Genomic DNA, 953 nt, shown 5'->3' with positions numbered 1-953 from the left:
AACGGGGTGGGTGGCTCAAGGCTCGTGCACGTGAACGGAGGTCCAGAGGCACGTGGTGTGAGAAAAAGACGTACCTAAGGGGTTTTCAATGTATGTGGCTCTTACGTACATTCCCGGAGGAGGACTGCTGACAGGGTTTGCGATGAGGAGTGACCCGAAGGGTTTCTCGGGGTTAGTGCACCACTAACCGCCTCTGCAAGAGCACTACGCCTCAGCGGGCTCATACTAGCACCCACCTCGCGAGCCGACGTTCTGGCTCAACGAGGCTGCTGCGGGCACTCGGGGCCGACTTTCTGGCCCAGCGAGGCCGCTGCGGGGCCACCGCGGCACGTTTTTTGTGCGAACTAGCCGACATCGATGAGGAACGCACCGCTCCGCCTGCAGCTCGCGTCTCGGGCCGTCTGCACGCTGGTTCAGCCGCCGCTGCCGCTCTGGTACAACGACCACTACCAGGTCTCGCTGCCGTCAACATCCTCGTTTCCGATGGAGAAGTACAGGTATATCCGCGAGGCGCTGCAGCGGGAGCTCGAGGCCGCCGGCAAGGCCACCTTCCACGAATCGCCGCTCGCGTCGGTCGAGGACCTCACGACGGTCCACGACGGCGAGTACGTGCGGCGCTACCTGGCCAACGAGCTCTCCCACAAGGAGAACCGGCGGATCGGCTTCCCGTGGTCGGAGGCTGGCAAGCTACGCGCTCTCTCGTCGACGGGTGGGACCGTGGCGGCGATGCACGCCGTCTGCCGGCCGGGTGGCGCCCGCTTCGCAGGCCACATCGCCTCCTCCCTTTGGCCGTCTCTCTCCCTTCACCCGAATTTGGCCTCTGCGAGAGAGGCTGCGGAGACCGGAGTGGTGATGTCTGGCCATCTCTCCCCTTATCTCCCCAAATCGAAGGGAAGTCTGGTGTTTGTCCGCAGGCCACATCGCGGGCGGGACGCACCACGCGTTTGCAGACC

The 953-nt window shown here is 64.3% G+C and overlaps 1 protein-coding gene across 1 annotated transcript in view; it reads left to right on the top strand.

Moving 5' to 3' along the window:
* Nucleotides 1-355: 355 nt before the first annotated feature.
* The window catches only part of EMIHUDRAFT_460499 (hypothetical protein), a gene marked incomplete at its 5' end in the record, with an annotated part of 3,490 nt that continues 2,892 nt past the window's right edge, over nucleotides 356-953 (top strand). Inside the window, 2 exons of the mRNA XM_005789942.1 lie at nucleotides 356-766; nucleotides 915-953. Of these exons, the coding sequence (XP_005789999.1) occupies nucleotides 356-766; nucleotides 915-953 (450 nt within the window). The remainder of the gene's footprint in view (nucleotides 767-914) is intronic.

This window comes from Emiliania huxleyi (assembly GCF_000372725.1).
Source record: "Emiliania huxleyi CCMP1516 chromosome Unknown EMIHUscaffold_1239, whole genome shotgun sequence".
Lineage (NCBI taxonomy): Eukaryota > Haptophyta > Isochrysidales > Noelaerhabdaceae > Emiliania > Emiliania huxleyi.
The sequence above is the reverse complement of the archived record's forward strand: the minus strand, read 5'-3'. Positions and strand labels throughout refer to the sequence as shown.